The sequence below is a fragment of the Crocuta crocuta genome, unplaced genomic scaffold, assembly GCF_008692635.1.
Source record: "Crocuta crocuta isolate KB4526 unplaced genomic scaffold, BGI_CrCroc_1.0 scaffold39, whole genome shotgun sequence".
In the NCBI taxonomy this organism is placed as follows: domain Eukaryota; kingdom Metazoa; phylum Chordata; class Mammalia; order Carnivora; family Hyaenidae; genus Crocuta; species Crocuta crocuta.
Genome location: NW_027533334.1, coordinates 9,509,706 through 9,528,959, shown reverse-complemented (window position 1 = coordinate 9,528,959; position 19,254 = coordinate 9,509,706). Strand labels below are relative to the sequence as shown.

The 19,254-nt window shown below is 43.1% G+C and overlaps 1 protein-coding gene across 2 annotated transcripts in view; it reads left to right on the top strand.

Annotated features, from left to right (window-relative positions):
- Positions 1 to 261: 261 nt before the first annotated feature.
- The window catches only part of PTDSS1 (phosphatidylserine synthase 1), a 40,235-nt gene continuing 21,242 nt past the window's right edge, over positions 262 to 19,254 (top strand). For both annotated transcript variants that reach the window (XM_077748178.1, XM_077748177.1), the window contains exons 1-6: positions 262 to 384; positions 4,323 to 4,481; positions 7,804 to 7,955; positions 12,628 to 12,769; positions 14,965 to 15,077; positions 17,892 to 17,957. In XM_077748178.1, the coding sequence (XP_077604304.1) occupies positions 331 to 384; positions 4,323 to 4,481; positions 7,804 to 7,955; positions 12,628 to 12,769; positions 14,965 to 15,077; positions 17,892 to 17,957 (686 nt within the window). In that variant the 5' untranslated portion in view covers positions 262 to 330. The remainder of the gene's footprint in view (positions 385 to 4,322; positions 4,482 to 7,803; positions 7,956 to 12,627; positions 12,770 to 14,964; positions 15,078 to 17,891; positions 17,958 to 19,254) is intronic.

Below are 19,254 nucleotides of genomic sequence, written 5' to 3'. Positions count from 1 at the left end.
CTGCCTGAATGCTGCCGGTTATTCAAGATTCAACTCGAACATCATTTTCTCAGAGAATATTACCGAACCTCTCAGTCTGAATTAGGACTGTATATCAGACTCACTCGTCAAAGGAAATACTGGATTGTAGTGGGGAGCTCAGTACACTACATCCCAACGTCAGTGTCTGCTTTGGCCGTAAATGATTTGAATGTAATGTGTGTTGTGCCTCTGACCCCCAGATCTCTCCTAAACATAAGAATGTTTTTGTTTCCCTTAGGACTCAGTGTGCTTTACTTCCTGTTCCTGGTATTCCTCCTCTTCCTGAACTTTGATCAGGTTAAATCCCTGATGTACTGGCTAGATCCAAATCTTCGGTACGCCACGAGGGAAGCAGATGTCATGGTAGGTACTTGTCAGCCTTCTCTTAGAGAAATTGGTAGACTGTTGGGTATAGGAAATAGTCGACATCACATTTAAATTGTTCCTTCTCTATATCTGCTGTGTAGATATATCTAAAAGCCAGGTCTCTGGGAAGGTGAGGTGTGTGGTTTCCATGAGTGATAACAAGTCCAAGGAAATGATATCTTCTCGTGGAGCAAGGGGGGATGGTAGGAAGAGTGTGACCGTTATTGTCAGATAGCCTTGGGTGTGAATTCTGTCCCTGTCGCTTGTTAGCTGTAGAATTTGGGACAATGTACTTGCTAGCTAGCCTGTTCCTTTCTTTGTAAAAGTGAAATAATAGTACTTATTTGGGGAATTTCATTGTGAACTTAACAAAGTAGCATTATCTATGAGGCCCAGCATGGTGCCTTGCACACACCGGGTCCTCAGTGATGGTGGTAGTGGCTGCTCGTCTCAGAGTCACCCGCAGCAACTCTGCTCCCCACTCTGGCCCTGATGCCATGAACTGCCCCCCTGATCATCATGAAGGGGCCAATTGTAATGATCTAGACCATTTCATTCATTTTTTTTTTTAAACCCACAAAAATAATTTTATTCTTGGCAAAAGCTACTCTGTATTTTGGCTCTTAGTGAGGAGACTGTTTTATACTCCAATGCCATTCCTTTCCTTTTTTTCAAGTTTTTATTATTGGTTTTTAAATAATACGTAACATTTGATAAACTGAAGGACAAACCTCGTGATGCTCAGAAAAGGAGAACAGGCATTAGGGCCACAGGCAGGCCCTTGTTTAAGAAACAAGACAAACGGACTTAATAAACGGTCCAAGTAGTATCACTCTACTGGAGTTGAGCTAGGTCAGACCCTTCTTGATTGGTGTATCAAGATTTTCTCTTTAACTCTCATAAAGGACATGCTAAAGGCATAAGTTAAGAATGCCAGAAATTATTGAAAAGTCTCAGGAAGAAAAGTCTGTTTGGGAGTTTCTTAGTTTAAGGAAGAGAATGGCATGGGGTGACCTCAGGCTCCTGCTGATGATAACAACGATAATGATGACTATGGAGAGGGTGGTGGTGGTTACTGACTATGGGTTGTTCTGCCAGACACTTACCATATACTCTGGGTAAGCCTCACCCATGCATGCTAGGCATTAATATCCCCATTTGATCAAGGAGGAAATGGAAACTTAAACTGGATAAATATCTCATTCAGAGCAGAAGCTGGTAAGATCGCTCTGACTTCAGAACCTATACTTTTCCTTTGCACTGTGCCTTAAGTATATACTTATAATAATGACAGTGCTTTGACACTCACCAGAGCCTTAGGAAACAGAGATTGGGAGGAAAAGTATTCCAGGTACGATATTTTCTGACAATTTTCTTGGGTTTTTGAGCAAAATTGGTTATATCACAAAGTAAATTGACCTGCAAAATGAATAGGACATGGTATTTGGGTAAGTGGCAAGCAGGCAGAGGAAGAGAGGGAGCCACCAGGATCAGCCCCGCGAGCAGTTGGGAAGGTGGGCACAATCTGTGTTTACCTCCCATTTACTCATGCGCACACACCCTCCCCTACTTGACTCCCTGGCTCTGGGATGTCCTTACTTAGCGCCACTTCCTCCTGCTTCCCAGGGTCGTGCCGCATCGGGCTCCCTAGCAGCGCTTAACCGCCGTGCATTCCTCCCACAAGACCTTGAGATCTTCCTGATGCGATCACTGGCCAATCTGTGCATTAATAATTATAATGCTGGAGGTGGCTGGCTGGCTCAGTTGGTGGAGTGTGGACTCTTGGTCTTGGGGTTGTGATTTCAAGCCCCACGTTGGGTGTAGGGATTACTTAAAAATAAAAAAGTAAAATAGTTAAAACGCTAATAAATTACATTTGGCTTTTATGGTTTTCAAAGTGTCTTTCAATCTGTTGAAGCACAGACATATTCTCACGGAGAGTAAAAAGGCCTCCAAGGTCATCTTCAGCCCCGGATGACTTGAAGAGTAGCCTTCTAAAAACAGAACTCAGCCCTCTCTTACCTCATCTGTGCCATGTGCGGCTGAGGCATCTGGGGCTGATGGGGCCTCGCGGCTCTCCTTAACCTAACCGGGACCCGCTCCAGCTCCACACTCTGCCCCCCGCCAGTCTGTGATTCCTGCGACAGCCACGTGTTGTTCCAGAAGCTGGATGAGAATGCGCATCTTACTGCAGTGCAGTTTTTTAAAATGTTTACTTATTTATTTGAGGGTGGGGTAGCAGCAGAGAGAGGATTCGAAGTAGGCTTTGCACTGACAGCAGAGAGCCCGACTTGGGGCTCAAACTCAAGAAACCGTGAGATCATGACCTGAGCTGAAATCAAGAGTCAGACACGTAACAGACTGAGCCACCCAGGTGCCCCAAAGTGCAGTTTTTTAAAATGCCCTTTCAGCTTTGCAAATAGAAATGCACTGGATAGATCTGAGCAAGGCTGGATGAATCTGATTGGTGGGTTTTGGAAGAGACAGAGGAGTACCAGATTGCTCTGCTGCTCCCTTAGGAAGCATCCTTTCTAGAAGTTGAAAATATTAATACTTTGCTCCAGGAATTTTTTCAACCAGCTGATAGATAATAGGTGGCTATTTTCTGAATTGTATCCTATCAGATTAATTTTGGGAAGAAAAAATTCAAACGTAGAGATTTCTGAGAAATGTTATGTTATCATATGATAGCTACTTTCCTAATAAATACAGAAACATAAGGATGTTGACTTAAAATGTCTGTAAAATGTGTCCAATTAGCGGCACATGGGTGGCTCCGTTGGTTAAGTGTCCAGTTTCAGCTCAGGTCGTGATCTCATCGTTAGTGAGTTCGAGCCCCGTGTCGGGCTCTGTGCTGATAACTCAGAGCTTGGAGCCTGCTTCCAATTCTGTCTCCCTCTCTCTTTGCCCCTCCCCCGCTTGTGCTCTGTCTCTCTCTCGCTCTCAAAAGTAAATAAGTGAACTTTAAAAAAGCAAACTTATAAAATATGTCCTAATAAAAACAAAACGATAGTAGAAACAAAACCAATGTCTCGAAAGCTTTGTAATTTTTCAATACTTAAATTATGTAGCATCTGATCAATATAACTTTGGGATGGGAGGTTGATTCTGTTTCCTTCTAATTTCTGAAATTGGGTGCCTCAGCTTTTCCTCTCTCCTAACATAAATAGTTAAGGCTTTGGATCTTTCTGTAAATTCTACTCAGCTTCATCCCATCGTTCTGACACATAGTGTTTTCATTACCATTAATACTGAGCAGTTCACATTTCTGTTGTGATTCCTTCTTTATGCCATGATATTTAGATGTGTTTTTAAATTTCCAAACCTATCGGGATTCTACTTATTCTTTATTAATTGAGATTCTATTTGTGTTTTTATTACTGGCTTTAACATAGTTGCCCTGAAGTCAGGTGACCTGAACTGTGTGATTCCACTTCTTTAAGACATGTTAAACTTGTGAAAAATTCTTTTGCTTTTCATTAAAACATTTTTTTAATGTTTACTTATTTTTGAGAGAGAGAGAGAGACGAAGTGGGGAGGGGCAGAAAGAGAGGGAGACACAGAATTGGAAGCAGGCTCCAGGATCCGAGCTGTCAGCCCAGAGGGGTTGAACGTGGGGCTGAACTCACAAACCAGTAGATCATGACCTGAGCCAAAGTAGGACGTTCAACCAACCGAGCCATCCAGGCGCCCTGCTTCCTATTTTAATCAAACTTTTGCAATTCAGAGCAAAGGAGTTCTGATTCATCAACTTTAATGTTTGTCCGTTTTTCCTAAAGGATCTTCAGTTATTAAAACTTTTGGGGGTGGGGGACAGGACAGGTGTCACTTGTCATATCAAGATTGTATCAGTTCTTTTCATTTGTTGTCAGCATCCTAGAAGGAAGTTGATTTTGAGAGTATCCATTAAGTATTTCCCTTTTTACTTGGAATAGGAGTATGCCGTGAACTGCCATGTTATCACCTGGGAGAGGATTATCAGCCATTTCGATATATTTGCATTTGGACATTTCTGGGGCTGGGCCATGAAGGCCTTGTTGATCCGTAGTTATGGTCTCTGCTGGACAATCAGTATTACCTGGGAGCTAACCGAGGTAAGAAGGGGCCTTGGGCAGTGATCAGATAGTTTACCTGTAGGAGAAAGGTTGTCTGTCCATTAAGAGTCAGTCAATCCATTTTCCAGCCCCTGCGGGAAACACTATGTTTAAACCGTCCCCTAGAAATATTTTATGCCTTTGTGGGGGTTGGGGGTGTGTATGATTCCTTATTAACTTAAAATGTGTCTCTTGTTTCACAAGTGTTAAAGAGAAACAAATGAAATGAAACAGTAAAGAATGATATTAAAATCCCCAGTGAGACTGAGACAGATACATGGTAATGAGGAGATCTGCTTAGGGGTAACTAGGTGGGTTACCCACTAGCTAGTTTCTAGTTTGAAATTAATAGAATTGTGTTTATGAGTTATGAGGGCACCCAGGATATTTTGGAGGTGAAAAATGGATATAGCTCTAATATCTCAGGAGTCAAGGTTGTCTCATTTCATGAATGAAAGAGATACATAAAAAATTATTAGGAAAATGATTTGGGGGAAACTTATTTATTGTTCAGTTATGGTAATCATCCTTCACCACTCCCAGGGAACAAAATTTGGCCACGTGTACAGTATATTTCTTGATGCCACCTGTTGTCTTGACCCCAACTAAGGGAAACATGCCAGCCAGATCTAGCTTCGGTTAATGTGTCTCTTGCAGCCCAAGAGGCCAGAAGGCTGAGTTCAAGGTGTTGATTGGTGCCCTTTGAGGGCTGCGAGGGGGAATCTGGTGCAGGCCTCTCTTAGCTTCTTTGGGTTGCTGGCCATCTTTGGTGTTTCTTGGCTTGTAGATGCATCACCCCAATCTGTGCCTTCGTCTTCGAGCGGGGTTCTCCCCATGTGCATTCATGTGGCGTTCTTTTTATAAGGGCACCAGTCACACTGGATTAGAGGCCCACCCTATTCCGGGACGGCCTCATCTTTACTAATTACATCTGTAACAACTCTCGTTCGAAATAAGTTCATGTCACGAGGACCTGGAGGTTAGGGGCTCGACAGGAGGATTTTGAGGGGACATGATTCAACCCACACAGTACCCAACACCGTACATGTATTGTCTCCTAAATCCTCACCATACACATAAAAGGGTGTATATATTCCCAGTGGACAGACCAAGGAACGAGATCCTAGAGCCTTGTCTCCTGATGGGGGTGAGCCAGGATTGGATTCCACATGTGCTGGCCTCCAGGTGCGCGGCCCACGTTCCCCCGAGTTCCAGGCGTCTTCCCGGCCTGTGCGAGGCCCTGGGCCTTTCTCAGCCTGTCTGCTTCGCTCCCCTCACACTGCCGATGGCGTCTGGGCCTTCCTTCCCTGCTCCTCTGTCTCCTCTAGACTCTTGTGAGCACCTCTGCTCCGTCTGTGTCTTTCACACCCCTGCTCCGCTCGCACCTACTCTTGTCTGAACTACTCGTTTCCTCCCTTCACTGTTAGTTGCCAAAGTGATCTTTTTCACACGTCGATCCAGTTGCGTCCTTCTCCAACTTAAAACCGTAGTGTTTGTCCATTGCTTTGAAGACAAAATCCAAACTCTTGGACCAGCCTCTGGAGCTAATTGGCCCCAGCCCACCTCTCTCTTCTGCTCAAGACCCTCTCCACCCTGCCATCTGCTCCGGCCACCTTTGCTTTCATCTTGTCAAAGAGGCCGTGTGTTTTCCTATCCCAGAGCCTACCGACAGGCTCTTCCCTCGCTTCCCCACTCCCGCTGGGCTCCAGGTTTGTACGCCTGCAGAGAGAGTACCTGGACCTTCTCCTTTGAAACGCCCGTCATATTGTAGGTACTTACGGTGTCTCTTTTCTGCTAAGTGGTAAGCCTCAGGAGGGCAGGGCCCGTATCTGCATAGTCCCAGATACTCTGCCCCTCAAGTGGAAGACATTTCCCAAAGTCCTGAGGAGTGAAGGAAGGAGTCCAGCCCTCTCCGGCTCCTCCTGCCCTGTTCCCCTCTGTGAGTTCCCGGCATTCCTCTGGATGGCCCATCCCACCCCCAGAACCTGGTACTCTCCAGGAAGGCTCTTCAGGCTGAAGCATGGCCTCCACCCTCAACCCCGGTGCAGAGTCTAGTTTTAGCAGATATGTGTCATCGACTTCTGTTGAAGTTTCTCTCTTCCCTGTCCACACACGACAGTTAATGCCTCATCTGATAGCTGGGGACCGGGGAATACACCTCAGGGGGTGCACCTGGCTCACTGAGGGAGGGACCTGGCCTCGGGCCTTCCCATGCGGTCGCTGTGCTGCGTCTTCTCAGCAACAGGCCTGTTAAGAAGGCAAACTCCATATATTTGCATTGTTTTACAGTCTACAGGATGCTTTCGTGAACAAGTTTTATTTTGCAGTATTTATTGTGTTACTTCAGAGGTTTGTAATTACGGGGTTGCCTCTTTCCAGAGGATTCCCAGGTGTACCGCCTTTGTCATTTCAGACCTTCTAGAAATTGGCCTTCACACAGCGGCGTGTGCTACTCTGGACAGGGCTGATAGGCTGTTTGTTTTGGACAAAAGGATTTCCACGAGGGTTTTTATTCCACCCTTGATCCTGCTGTTTGTGGAATGTCCTCAGTCTTCATCTTCGTGTCTTGAAACCAGTCATGCCTGCCCCCAGCGACCCCTGTCCCAATGGGACTTGCTCCAGTAACCACCTGTCAGAATGAATCTCTCATTTGTCCCCACCATACTCCATTTATGTCGCCACGGTAGCATTTGCCACGGCCTACCTTATTCAGTGGTTTAGGATAAACATCTGACTTGTTCTTGCCCTTGGGATCACGAACTTGACTTTATTTTGCCTCACCCCTTGCACATCATCAGCACTTAATAAGATGATGACTGCGAATCAGTTGCCATAGAGTTTCCTGTTAAGCTCTCCATTTCCTACCTCATGTCATCAAAACCTGACCTTTCTCCTTTCACGGCCTCCTCGCTGTTTAACCTAAATATCTGTGGGATAGTGCACAGCTTCAGCCCTCAAGCTGCTAATTTTGAGGATTCTGCCAACGCTCTGTTGGCAGGAATGAAGACTTCTCCTTTTCCCCTCCTGGATCCTTGTCTTGCTGTCGTTAGCCACGGCAATTCGTCAGTAGTCTTTTTCAGGAGGAGTTACCATGTCTTTAAAGCACTGTGTCCAGCAAAGGACTGTTTGGATTCATAAAATTTGTAAACTCACCCACAGCATAGAAAACAAACCTGATGACAGACCTTGTTTTGATGTATTTTTGTCATGCATTAGGGAAACCTGTACCATCCATGACTTCTCCTGAAAGAACATATTAGTAAAAGGAAACATATCTTCCTGCACTTTTGTTTCTGAAACCATGGTCTCTCGTGTTCCTCAGCTTTTCTTCATGCACCTGCTGCCCAATTTCGCCGAGTGCTGGTGGGACCAAGTCATCCTGGACATCCTGCTCTGCAACGGCGGCGGCATCTGGTTGGGTATGGTGGTTTGCCGGTTTTTAGAGATGAGGACCTACCACTGGGCCAGCTTCAAGTGAGTCGCCTCCCCTCTGGACATTAGTCACAGCCTCACACGATGCGCACTGAGCCGCTTTTAGTAGCAAGTGACTTCAGTATGGTCTTTGATGATAAGAAGTAAATTACACGTTAGTAATTGAAACTCACGAATTAATACAGACCTCACTGCAGGCATTCACTCAGATAATGCTAAATCATTTATGATTTTTCTCACATCCATTTTATTTTCATTCTCATGCCTCAGCCTGCATTCACACTGCCGATTAATTAGTCCCCTGTTTTTCAGTTACCCCCTGCAAGCCATCTCACACCACTGCTTGAGTGATCTTTTTTTTTTTAATTTTTTAATGTTTTTATTTATTTCTAGGAGAGAGAGAGAGACAGCGTGAGCAGGGGAGGGTCAGAGAGAGAGGGAGTCACAGACTGAAACAGGCTCCAGGCTCTGAGGGGGCAGTCAGCACAGAGCCCGACGCGGGGCTCGAACCCACAAACCGCAAGATCATGACCTAAGCGAAAGTCGGACGCTTAACCGACTAAGCCACCCAGGCACCCCTTGAGTGATCTTTTTAAGAATGTCAGATTCATTCTGTCATTCTCCTGTGATGGCTTCTCCTGGTCTTCAGGACAAAGTGCACGTCGTGGGCTGGGCAGGTCCGGTCGTTTCCTCCACGCACTATGGGGCTCCCTCGGTTATGAGCACATGGTCCTCTGTACCTGGGTTTGACCCATGTCCCCATGTGCCAGGCTGACAGGTCGTCTCCTTTCCTGCCTTGACTCCCTTGATGCCTCTTCAGGTAGTTGTCTCTGACTCTCTGATTCAAGTCGCATGTCCCTCCTCTGTGCCTCCAGGGGGGACAGCACTCTCCTCCGTCATTCCTTATCGGGGGGACAGCACTCTCCTCCGTCATTCCTTATCCTGCCTCCCTTAACTCTCTCCCCAACTATGCCATTGAGACTATGGCAGGGACTATGCCATTGGGAAGCAGGAACAGAACAGCAGTGGGATAACGAAAGTAGTTGTCTTTATTGAGTTTACATCTTCATTTATTTATCAAACAAAATGTGAGCATTTTCCCATATCATTAAGTATCCTAAAACATGATTTCAAAGGGCTTCTTTATATCAAACATATGGTTGATTCATGAGGTGTTTAACCAGTTCCCTTCTGTGGTCATTTAGGTGTTTCAAAGAGTTTTCAGTTTTTTTATTTTTTTATTTTTATTTTTTAACATTTATTCATTTTTGAGAGAGAGGGTGTGAGTGTGGGAGGGGCAGAGAGAATGGAAGACACAGAATACAAAGCAGGCTCAGGTTCTGAGCTCTCAGCACAGAGCCTGATGCAGGGCTCAAACCCACGAGTGGTGAGATCATGACCTGAGCCGAAGTTAGTGCTTAACCGACTGAACCACCCAGGTGCCCCCAAAGTTTTCAGTTTTATGAAGGAAGCTAGAGTGAACATTCTTGAACATGTATCTTTGTAGACTTTTTTTTTTCTACAAATAATTTTGTTGTTGTTAAATGAGGGCCACCTGGGTGGCTCAATTGGCTAAGCGTCCAACTTCAGCTTAGGTCATGATCTCACAGTTCGTGAGTTCAAGCCCTGCATCGGGCTCCATGCTGACAGCTCAGAGCCTGGAGTCTGCTTCGGATTCTGTGTCTCCCTCTCTCTCTGCCTTCCTCATCTCATGCTCGTGTGCTCTCTCTCTCTCAAAAATAAACAAAAATTAAAAAAAATTTTTTTAAATAAATAAGGGAAAATGAGTATAGGTCACAAAGAGAATGTCTCAGCACAGAGCCCGACACAGGGCAAAATCTCACACTGTCAGATCATGACCTGAGCTGAAATCAAGAGTTGGACGCTTGACTCACTGAGCCCCCAAGGTGGCCCTATAAATAAATTCTTAAAAGTGTAATACACCAATTTATATTCTCACCCACATTCATTAATGTATGTATATGTCCATTTCACTCTTTCTTACTTTGAAGCCTTTTTAAAATTTTTTAACTTGTTTTACTTTAAAGCCTTTTTCAATGTTATCACATATAATTATGTGATACCAAATTTCTAGTCTATTTGTATTATAATTTCTCTCTTCTTATTCGTGCTTTTTATAGGCTAAGGACATTAACACTTTGACATAAATGTGACTTTATTTTCCATTTTGTCATCCACTTACACTTTTCTTTGTGGTAGGTACTCCATTAAAATTTAAAAGCTTTTAATCTTTTTGTTTAGGTAAATGTTAACCTGTATTTTCTTACAGTTCTTCAGTGGTTTAGTATTTTATTATAAGTAACTTATTTAATCTGTCTCCAATTTAATTTGGTATATAGTATGAGGGAAAGATTTCATAATGTTTTTTGCACTTGATTAAGCCCTGTTCCCTATTCTTTAAATCACCCTTCTTGTGGGTGCTGACTTAAAAGCACACTCTTTAATATATTTAAGACAGTATATAATGGAATAAAAACCGGAGCTGTGCTAGATGTTGCTCTAAGTCAGCTTTGTAAACAGTATCTCATTTGTGCCTTCCATCAGTCCTAGAGGGTGACACTCTTTTTCTTCATTCTAGGGATGGTGACAGTAAGAACTAGGCTCAGTACTTTGCCTAGGGACACACAGCTAGCGAGTGGCCGAGTCTGAATTTATCTCAGGTCGTCTGGCTCTTTACACACTGCCATAAGGCTTCTCCATTTTCATACATTTACGCTTTAGATTCAACTTTAGAATCATTTGGTCAAGTTACCAAAACACAAGCCCAGCTAATAAGCAGAAATCCCATTGGTGTTTTTTCTTTTAAGTGACATCAAATATACAAATGAATATAAAGTTGAATTAACCTCTTTACTGTACAGACCATCCTGACTTATAATGGTTTGACTTAAATGATTTCTTGACTTTACAGTGGTGTGAGAGTGATCACGCATTCTGATTCTGCAGAAATCATCCTTTGGATTTTGCATTTGGATCTTTTCTTGGGCTAGTGAAGAGCGTAGGATCCTTTCCTGCGATGCTGGGCAGGGGTAGCGCAGCTCCTGGTCAGCCAGACGATCGTGACAGTCAGCAAACAATACACTCACCATCATTCTGCACCCAGTCACACATTATTTTTCAGTTTCAGTACTGTATTCCACAAATTACATGAGGTAGTCAACACTCTGTTATAAAATAGGCTGTGCGTAGGAGGACTTTGCCCAGCTGTGGACAAAGGAAAACGTCGGGAACAAGTGTAAGATGGGCTGAACTAAGTTATGATGTTTGGTAGGTTAAGTGTATTAAGTGCATTTCATCTTACGATATTGCCAATTTATGATGGGTTTATCGGGGTGAAACCCTCATAAGTTAAGGAAGACCTGTAATAAGTGTTCCAATACTTGATCACGCTCTGTCCCTCTATTTATTCCCATATCCCTCTACCTCTTTCCATATAGTTTGCTATTATTATTATTTTTTTTACATACAAGTCCTTCATAGTTCTTGTTTATTTTTGGAGAATCCATATTTTTTGTTGCTCTTGTGCCTCATACCTTATTGCTGCAAGATTTTCTCAATACGTGCCTCTTGATGGGTAGGTGAGTGAATGAATGAAGGACCAAACCCACACCTCAAATAAAAGACCTGACTTGTTCACTCTTGTGCCTTTAGCACTTAGCACAGTGTCCAAGAGGTAAAGGTACTTGATAAAAATCTTTGCTGAAATAAAGAATCTTTACCAGTTACTGAATGCTATTTACCTTGGATCTCAGCTCTCCTAGATTAGCAAGAGAGGCTAGAACGTATAGCCAGCTATGGTGCTCACAGCGGGAACTTTCCTCTGCCATTTGCTCTGAGCCTAACTGTTCTCACATGTAATACGTAGGAATCTTCATTTCTGTCATGGCAGTGGGGTGTTTTTAACTGAGTGATTTGTAGGATTAAAATTAAGGAGGCTTAAAAATTGCTGTTTGTCAGCCCAAACTGTTCATTTATCTGAGGAAGAAATAGGATAAAGACATGGTGTGGGTGACCTCAGAATGTGGAGCATATTCTCTGTTTTACTAAAGTGTCCTGCCTTGCGAGGGGCACTGGGTGGCTCAGTCGACAAAGTGGCTGACTTCAGTCCAGGTCATGATCTCACGGTTCATAGGTTCGAGCCCTTTGTTGGGCTCTGTGCTGACAGCTCAGAGCCTGGAGCCTGCTTCAGGTTCTGTGTCTCCCTCTGTCTCTGCTCTTCTCCTGTTTGTGTTCTCTCTCTCTCTCTCTCTCTCAAAAAATAAACAAACATTAAAAGATATATATTTGTAAATGCCCTGCCTTGGGAGAGACAGAGTGGGTGGGATCATGTCCTGTGGGCGTCTCATTCTCGCTGGCCTGGCTCCAGGGGGCTGTCGTCATGCCTCAGCTTCTTTTGTCACCCGTTCACAAGTAAAGACCTCTCCTGGCTCTGCAGTGACCTGACCCCTGCCCCGTGCCTGTCATCACTGAAGTTTCCCATCGAGGGTACAGCTGTCTGCACTTCATGTAAATAGAGACATCATTGTTGGGGAGATGGTTCCCCCAGAAAGGAATCTTCTTGTCCTGAGCATTTGTTGTAAAATTGTCAGTGCAGGGTTTTGGGTTTTTTTTTTTTTTTTAATTGTCTTTTTGTTTTTCTTCTTCCCCTTCCTTATCTCTTTGGATTTTCACTGCAGCCATTCTCTCCTTACAGAGATATCCACACCACCACCGGGAAAATCAAAAGAGCCGTGCTCCAGTTCACTCCTGCTAGCTGGACCTACGTTCGATGGTTTGACCCCAAATCTTCATTTCAGAGAGTGGCTGGGATATACCTTTTCATGATTATCTGGCAGGTATTTTTTCAGAGGCCCAGAACTAGCAGGGCGAGGCGGGGGCGAGAGGGGGTGGTGTTGGAGACAAAACAAAACAAAAGCAAAAGCAAAATAAAATCCACCCTGGAATTTAGAGCCGGCGCTAGTTGACACTGCTTACCAGCTGGGTGGTTTGGAAGAGAAAATTGTGCAGCTGACATACAGAATAATGAAACAGAGGAGTGTTATTACCCCCAAGGCCTTGCTTCATCATAAAGACGTTTCTAAATATCTTTCTTTGAGTTGGAAATTAGAAACCACGTATAAAATTCCCCAAATGAAGCTTTTGGTCACAGCATCTGTCACCCAAGGAGTCAGGCGTCGGATAGCTTTTCAGAGGGGTCATTTTCAGAACCAAAGGAACAGATGCAAAGGCTTTTTCTTACATTCTAAGTTTAATGTTTGATTTTTAAAAATTGGGCTGCAGCTGTTACCACTTCAGGTAACTTGTGGAGAGCTAAGTAAGGAAGCCCCTACTCCGTGTGGGTCAATGGAGCCCTCTGGGGACCTGGGTCCTCCAGAAAGGTGCCCTCAGTGGAGAGAAGGTCTCCTTCCAAGCAGCCCACTATGTGATTCATGTGATTCAGACAGCCAGGGGTCTTGGAAAAGGATTACTCAACATCTCTGTTTTCTAGAGATAGCTTTTGTGTTGACCCTCCTGTCCCCAGGTTAGTTATTTTACAACTTTGGGAGAGCAGCTTTTGCTTGAAGAGTGTTTTGGAATCATGAGAAATTATATTTTGAACACATGCACAAAATGCTCCCAACATAACAAAATAAGCGTGTGTCACCTTTAAGACAGTCTTCCGTGTCCACACGTGGAGAATAATAATGCTCATCTCAGCAAGTGGAGTTTACAGATATAGAATTGGGTGTGAGTAAGTAGTCACCATGGTTTGGGGAAGTCAGTCTGTATGAGAATGGGAGTTTAAATGGGTGGGGGTTCAGTTTTTCCTTATCGGAGCAACATCTGGGAAGGTGTAGGTGTTTCTTTTTTCTTTTTTTTTTTTTTAATGTTTTATTTATTTCTAGGAGAGAGAGAGACAGCGTGAGCAGGGTAGGGTCAGAGAGAGAGGGAGTGACAGACTGAAACAGGCTCCAGGCTCTGAGCTGGCAGTCAGCACAGAGCCTGACGCGGGGCTCGAACCCACGAACCGCGAGATCATGACCCAAGCGAAAGTCGGACGCTTAACCGACTAAGCCACCCAGGCGCCCCGGTGTAGGTGTTTCTTTAATGTGAGAACTGAGGAGGAGGTTGGATTAGTACAGGAGAGATCGGGTGTGGTCCTAGAATGATAGCATTTCACGGAGCCCATTCTCACACTCACTGAGCCGGGACCAGCTTTCCACGTGTGGTGTTAATTAGTGGACCATTTTTAAATTTTATATCATTGAAATCAGTGCTGTGGAGAAAGACATATGTCTCATGTCACTGAAACGAACCTGCTGCTCTATATGTTCTCCTTTCCTAATCTCTGCTTCTGGTTTAATCTGGAGGGGAAATGCAGGAGACGGCACAGACCTCATCCCGGCCGGTCACTTCTGTGCTGCCACAGGTTTTTCATGTGATGAGCTGCACCAGGATGCTAATAACCTCAGGAAAAAGTACCACCCATCGGTGAAACTTGAACCCACCCTTCACTCCCACCTTTAAGAGCTGCCTTTGGTCAAGGCATGTGCTAGATGGGTTCCCAGTCATTTCTCATTGACATATCTCATGCTTCTTTTGGTTATCAAAGAGCTCACTTTCCTATGGTCAGACTTCTTTTAGGTCGGGCCTGATTTCTGGAAGGCTGCAGAGGTATTCCGTGGTGTATATTTGTTTTCATGATTTCTGCTCTTCTCAGAACGTCTCTCTCCCCACTATGGCAGCAGATCACACACGTGACCCAATGATAGCCATGCACCAGGAAACCTGACAAATAGCTGATGCCACCACGTCCCCCTTCGCTATACTAGCACCTCCCCCTGAACCCCCAGCTGGTTGGTGCCCATATTGTACTGGCTGTTACTTAGTTTAAAGAGCAGCTATTCCATGAGCCACTTGGGAGGACCCCATATATTTTCTGAAAATGCTCAGAACATACTAGTTGTTTTTTAGAATGTTCATAATGAGGAATATGTTGCTATGACTTAGCATGCAGTATCAAGTTGACTAATGCATCCTTCTTTTTCAGCTAACTGAGTTGAATACCTTCTTCTTGAAACATATCTTTGTGTTCCAAGCCAGTCATCCATTAAGTTGGTGTAGAATTCTCTTTATTGGTGGCATCACGGCTCCCACAGTGAGGTAATTCTATACAAGTCTGACTGTCATTTGAGCATATTACCCTGCAATGCATTCTCCTGTCCAGCCTAAGGAAAGTCACATAGGCTAGCAGATTTCCCATGAAAACATTAAAGAAGTATACATCTGAATATGAAGAAAATGTTTTGCTCTCAGATCTAATAACATGAAGTGAGAACATCACATACACCATTACCTTCAAAGCTTTTTTATAATCTTTCACTGCTGTTCTTTTTCTTCCCCTTTAACATCTTTTTAAAAAAATGAGTAGCAGTGATGCTGACTTTTTTTTTTAAATGAGATGATTGAAAAATACAAAAGTTTCAACAGTGGATCTGAAGTCATAAAGGATGCTATTTTTAGAATGATGCTTCATTAGCTCTTTTAGAGCCTGTTCCTTTCCTTTTCTCAGCGCCCTCCGCGTCATCCTCCAGGACAACTGAGATAAGCTTGAATATTCATGCTGTTATGCCCCTGACCTGGGTAGGGCCCCAGAGGTGAGGCATGATTTGGAGACTGTCCCTCATGCCGACTGATCCCAGCGCACATCAGAGAGAAATGGTCCTTTGTTTCATTCCTCCTCTCCAGAACTAATGGCGTTGGGGTTTTACAGTTCATGTGGAGCACCAGCACTGATTCAGTAACAACACCAAAGTTATCTGCAAAGTTGATACAAATAGAAACTAAGCAGCTTACAGGGGTTAGTTTCTCAGAAGCTATAGCTATAGGATAACTTAATTCATCATTTTCAGTGTGCATGCAAACCACACAAGCAGAGGGCCTCACTTGCCAAGAAGAGTGGGTATTCTTCTTGGTCAAACCTCTTCTATCCACATTAATTACTACAGAAAGAAAACAGATATAGATAAACATCTATATCTANCCCCAGATCCTGGATTGAACAAACTGAATAAGATACAACTGAGTCCTGTGGAGTTAAAGCCCAAAATTCCATCTCTTGTTTTCATTAAGGACCAAACAGGAAACCCAGTAGTTGGTAGGCAGGCAGTGTTTTGACACGTTACAGACCAATGGTCTGTTGAAGTAGTTTTCTTGTAAATGCTATTTTCCTCTCAGTGGATTGGATTCTCTCTCTCCCATTTAAAACTTAATTTAATTTATCGAATTATTTTCAAGTTATTATTAGTTATTTATTACAATTATTTATTAGTTATTTTCAAGAAAGATTAGCAGCAGCTTTTTCATTAAATTAGGAGTGATCAACGAAGTCAGTAAGTGGGAAAAGAAACCGCTTATAAAACAGAATCAGAAAGCACATCTGATTTATCATGAAATTTCAATATATTGTTAAACATTTTGAAGTTAAAACCGGAGGCTGCATGTCCAGTGTTTTGAATTTTTAAGAGCCCCTTAAAATTTCTGCCCAACCCTATGGTTTCTTTTTTGTTTAAAAGTCAGCCCCTTTTCTGTGCTTTTATACCAACTTGAGGCATCTTCTGTTTAAGAAGATGCTTTGGCACGCTGCTTGGGAAGATGGAAGTGTTCTAACGGGTTCTAACACAGCCACCCCGGGTAGCAAATGGCAGGCCTTAAAAGAAGAGAAAGCTTACAAGCTTTGGGATAAATCATACAGACCATATCTCCATTTTCTTCCTTTTTGACTCAACTCTCCTGCTTTGCAAAGAAGTTTGACTGAACCTTCTTTTATTCTCATAATATCAAGTGCAATGTAAAGGGGTGGCTTTAGTTGGAGGAGAGAGAAGCTGAAGTGGTAAAAGCATATTAGATCATGAAAATGAGAAGTGAGAGGTAGACCTGAGTTCTTCATGACTAGAATTCTTCACTCAGGCCTTCGAGGTAAGGAGATGGTAGTTTATGGATGACCTTCAGGCATCCATGAGTCCCCTGAAACTTAATACAAAATTTTTTGTGTTCATGCACCTTTATCATAGGTTTCATTAAATCCACAAGAAAGTCTGTGACCCCCAAAAGATGAATAGCTCCTGCTTCAGATCTTCCTTCTGAAGGGACGGATTGGGTTTGGGGAGTGGTCATCAAAGTCTAAGCGTGCACTGTCCTAACAGCCACTTAACCACGTGTGGTGGCTGAGCACTGGAAATGTGGCTAGTCTGCATTGAAATGTGCTGTACATATAAAATACACACCAGACTTTGTAGACTTAGTGCAAAAACCCTGTATAACACTTCATTATAATTGTTTTCAATACACTGGGTTAAATAACATGTTACTAAAACATCTATTATCTGTTTCTTTTTACTTCCTTAACGTGGCTGCTGGAAGATTTTAAATTGTGTTTATGGCTTATATTCTGTCGGACAGTGCTGCTCTAAGCAACTCCGTATTGTTGCCTCATTTCTCTGAGCTTGTCAGTAACATTCAAAGTCATTGGTGTTGAGTGAACAGTGAACTATATCCGAGGTCCCATTCCACTTTCTGAGAGCCAAAAGTATGTGTCTGCCCTGCCTGGTTACAATCAGCAACCTTTGTCCTGGAGAGTGCCAGAGGAGACAGTTCATGACAATGTAGGTGACCCTCTGGAATCACGTCCCTGCATAGAGACCTGTTCTGTCCCTGAATCAAAACTGCCTTTGTGAACAATCAGCTCTTGAAGCCACGCTCTCCCCACTCCAACCCAGCCTGAACTCTTCACCTTTTCCAAGAATGTTCCAGCAGCCACTGGCTTTCTATTCCCTTGACTAGAAGTAGACCAGTTAGCTGGAGTATGTAGAACAAGGCGGAACATCTTTTATATTTGCCCTGTCAAAGTGATTTGATTCTGTACTGACCTGTTGGTCTTCCAGAAGTTTTCAGTGAATTCCACCTTTGTTCTTTCAGGCAGTACTATGCTTACCTCACCGACACACAGTGCAAACGCGTAGGGACCCAGTGCTGGGTGTTTGGGTGAGTAATCTATTGTTGTGGAGGCTTAAAAACCAGTTAAGCCTCCAAATTTCCTTGTTATTTCTTGACCCTGTATTAAGTGCCTTTCAGTACAATTTTCCAATTTGCCTGCCATTGTTTTGTTATATGTCTTTTCATCTTTAACATTTTCTTTTCTGATTTAAATTCAGAATATTGTCATTAATTGGCATAGAAAGAGAACAAACTCCTTTTTTTTTTTTTTTTTACAAAAAATAGGAAATCAAAAGATATTTGCTGCATGGAACTCAGAGACCTTATTTTATGAAACAAATTAGATAGACAGCAGATTGTTCAAATTCCCTCTAAATTTGATGACAAACTTGGGACATCATTTTGTGATAAGCTTACTGATGCTTTATGTTACTTTTACATCAAAAAGGCTGCTCAAAACAGCTGTTTGCTGCCTAGCAAGGTATAAGTTTATTGTTCCAAAGAGAACCAACACATAGTCACACAGTCACAGTTTATTGTCTTGTTACAAATACAAATGCTGTCTTTATATATTATTTAAATGATTTGAAAGAGGCCATAGGCTATCTAGTCCAACACTGTACTGCTAAATGTGAGACCATCGCCAGTGTCTCAGGTAAGTGGTTCTTTTGCTTAACTACAGCCAATAATATACCGTTCCATTTAGGAGCCAAGGTCCCAGAGATGTCTAGCACATCTGTGAAGTCAAGTCTCTGAGATAACTTAGACTAAAGACCAAATCTAGGATCTAAATTGAGTGTGGCAACATAAAAATGAATACCCATAGTAGGCAAGAGATTACTACTTTTAACAGATTTTTGAACCGAGTAACTTTTTTTTTTTCCAGTAAATAGGTAATTCATACATTTAGATTAGAAAAAGTGGCTAAAGAAGAAAATAAAGATCATCCAAGGAAGTTAGCCCATCAGGGATCATTGCCCTTAACCTTTCTATGTTATTCTTCCTAAACATTTCCCTATGTGGGTGTGTGTCCAGCTCTCATTTCAGATTCTGAGGGCTTGCTCAAGTTAAAGACGTAGGCAGGCTTCCCTCTTGAACCTAGAACACAAAGGGCCATTGTCCGTCCTTCTCATACACTCTGTGATGTAAGCTGATTTTCATACCCAGAGGAGTTTAAGGGGTGATAATGTGAGTTAGCTTTCCATTGTTTAGTGACCTAACAGGAGAGAGAATTTACACATTTACCAGATTTCCAAAATACAGAGCAAAGGCCATGCGATCGCACTGTTGTAGAGTCACATAAAGGAGGTGGGTGGGCTCTCCTTATTGTCCCATAGTAAGGGGA